This window comes from Geospiza fortis, unplaced genomic scaffold (genome assembly GCF_000277835.1).
Source record: "Geospiza fortis unplaced genomic scaffold, GeoFor_1.0 scaffold578, whole genome shotgun sequence".
Lineage (NCBI taxonomy): Eukaryota > Metazoa > Chordata > Aves > Passeriformes > Thraupidae > Geospiza > Geospiza fortis.
The window spans coordinates 78,913-79,279 of NW_005054762.1; the positions used below are offsets into that span (position 1 = coordinate 78,913).

General features: G+C 61.6%; 1 protein-coding gene across 1 annotated transcript in view; it reads left to right on the top strand.

Annotated features, from left to right (window-relative positions):
- The window catches only part of LOC102033472 (ankyrin repeat domain-containing protein 13D), a 4,629-nt gene that overhangs the window by 526 nt on the left and 3,736 nt on the right, over positions 1–367 (top strand). Inside the window, exon 3 of the mRNA XM_031065404.1 lies at positions 75–93. Within this exon, the coding sequence (XP_030921264.1) occupies positions 75–93 (19 nt within the window). The remainder of the gene's footprint in view (positions 1–74; positions 94–367) is intronic.

Here is a 367-nt window from a genome sequence, read left to right on the forward strand (position 1 = left end):
TCCAACCCCAGTTCCCCAGACTGCCCTGATCCCCACCCAGGACCCCAATAGGGATCCCCACCCCTGCTCTCCAGACTTCCCATGTCCTCAGTGGTCTGAGAAGAGACCCCACATTCTCCCCAGAAGCCCCCATTGACTCCGTTCTTTCCCTGGGGACACCCTGCTTATCCTTTTCCTCTGGGACTCACTGCTTATCCTTCCCTGTGGACCTGCACTAATGGCCCCACTCTCTCTGATCCCCACCCAGGACCCCAACAAGGACCCCATCCCTTCTCCCCAGACTCCCCCCCTCCCCAGTGACCCTATCAGGGACTCCCCAGCCCCTCCACATCCCCCCCCGTTCTCCTCATCCCTTCCCGGCCTCCGA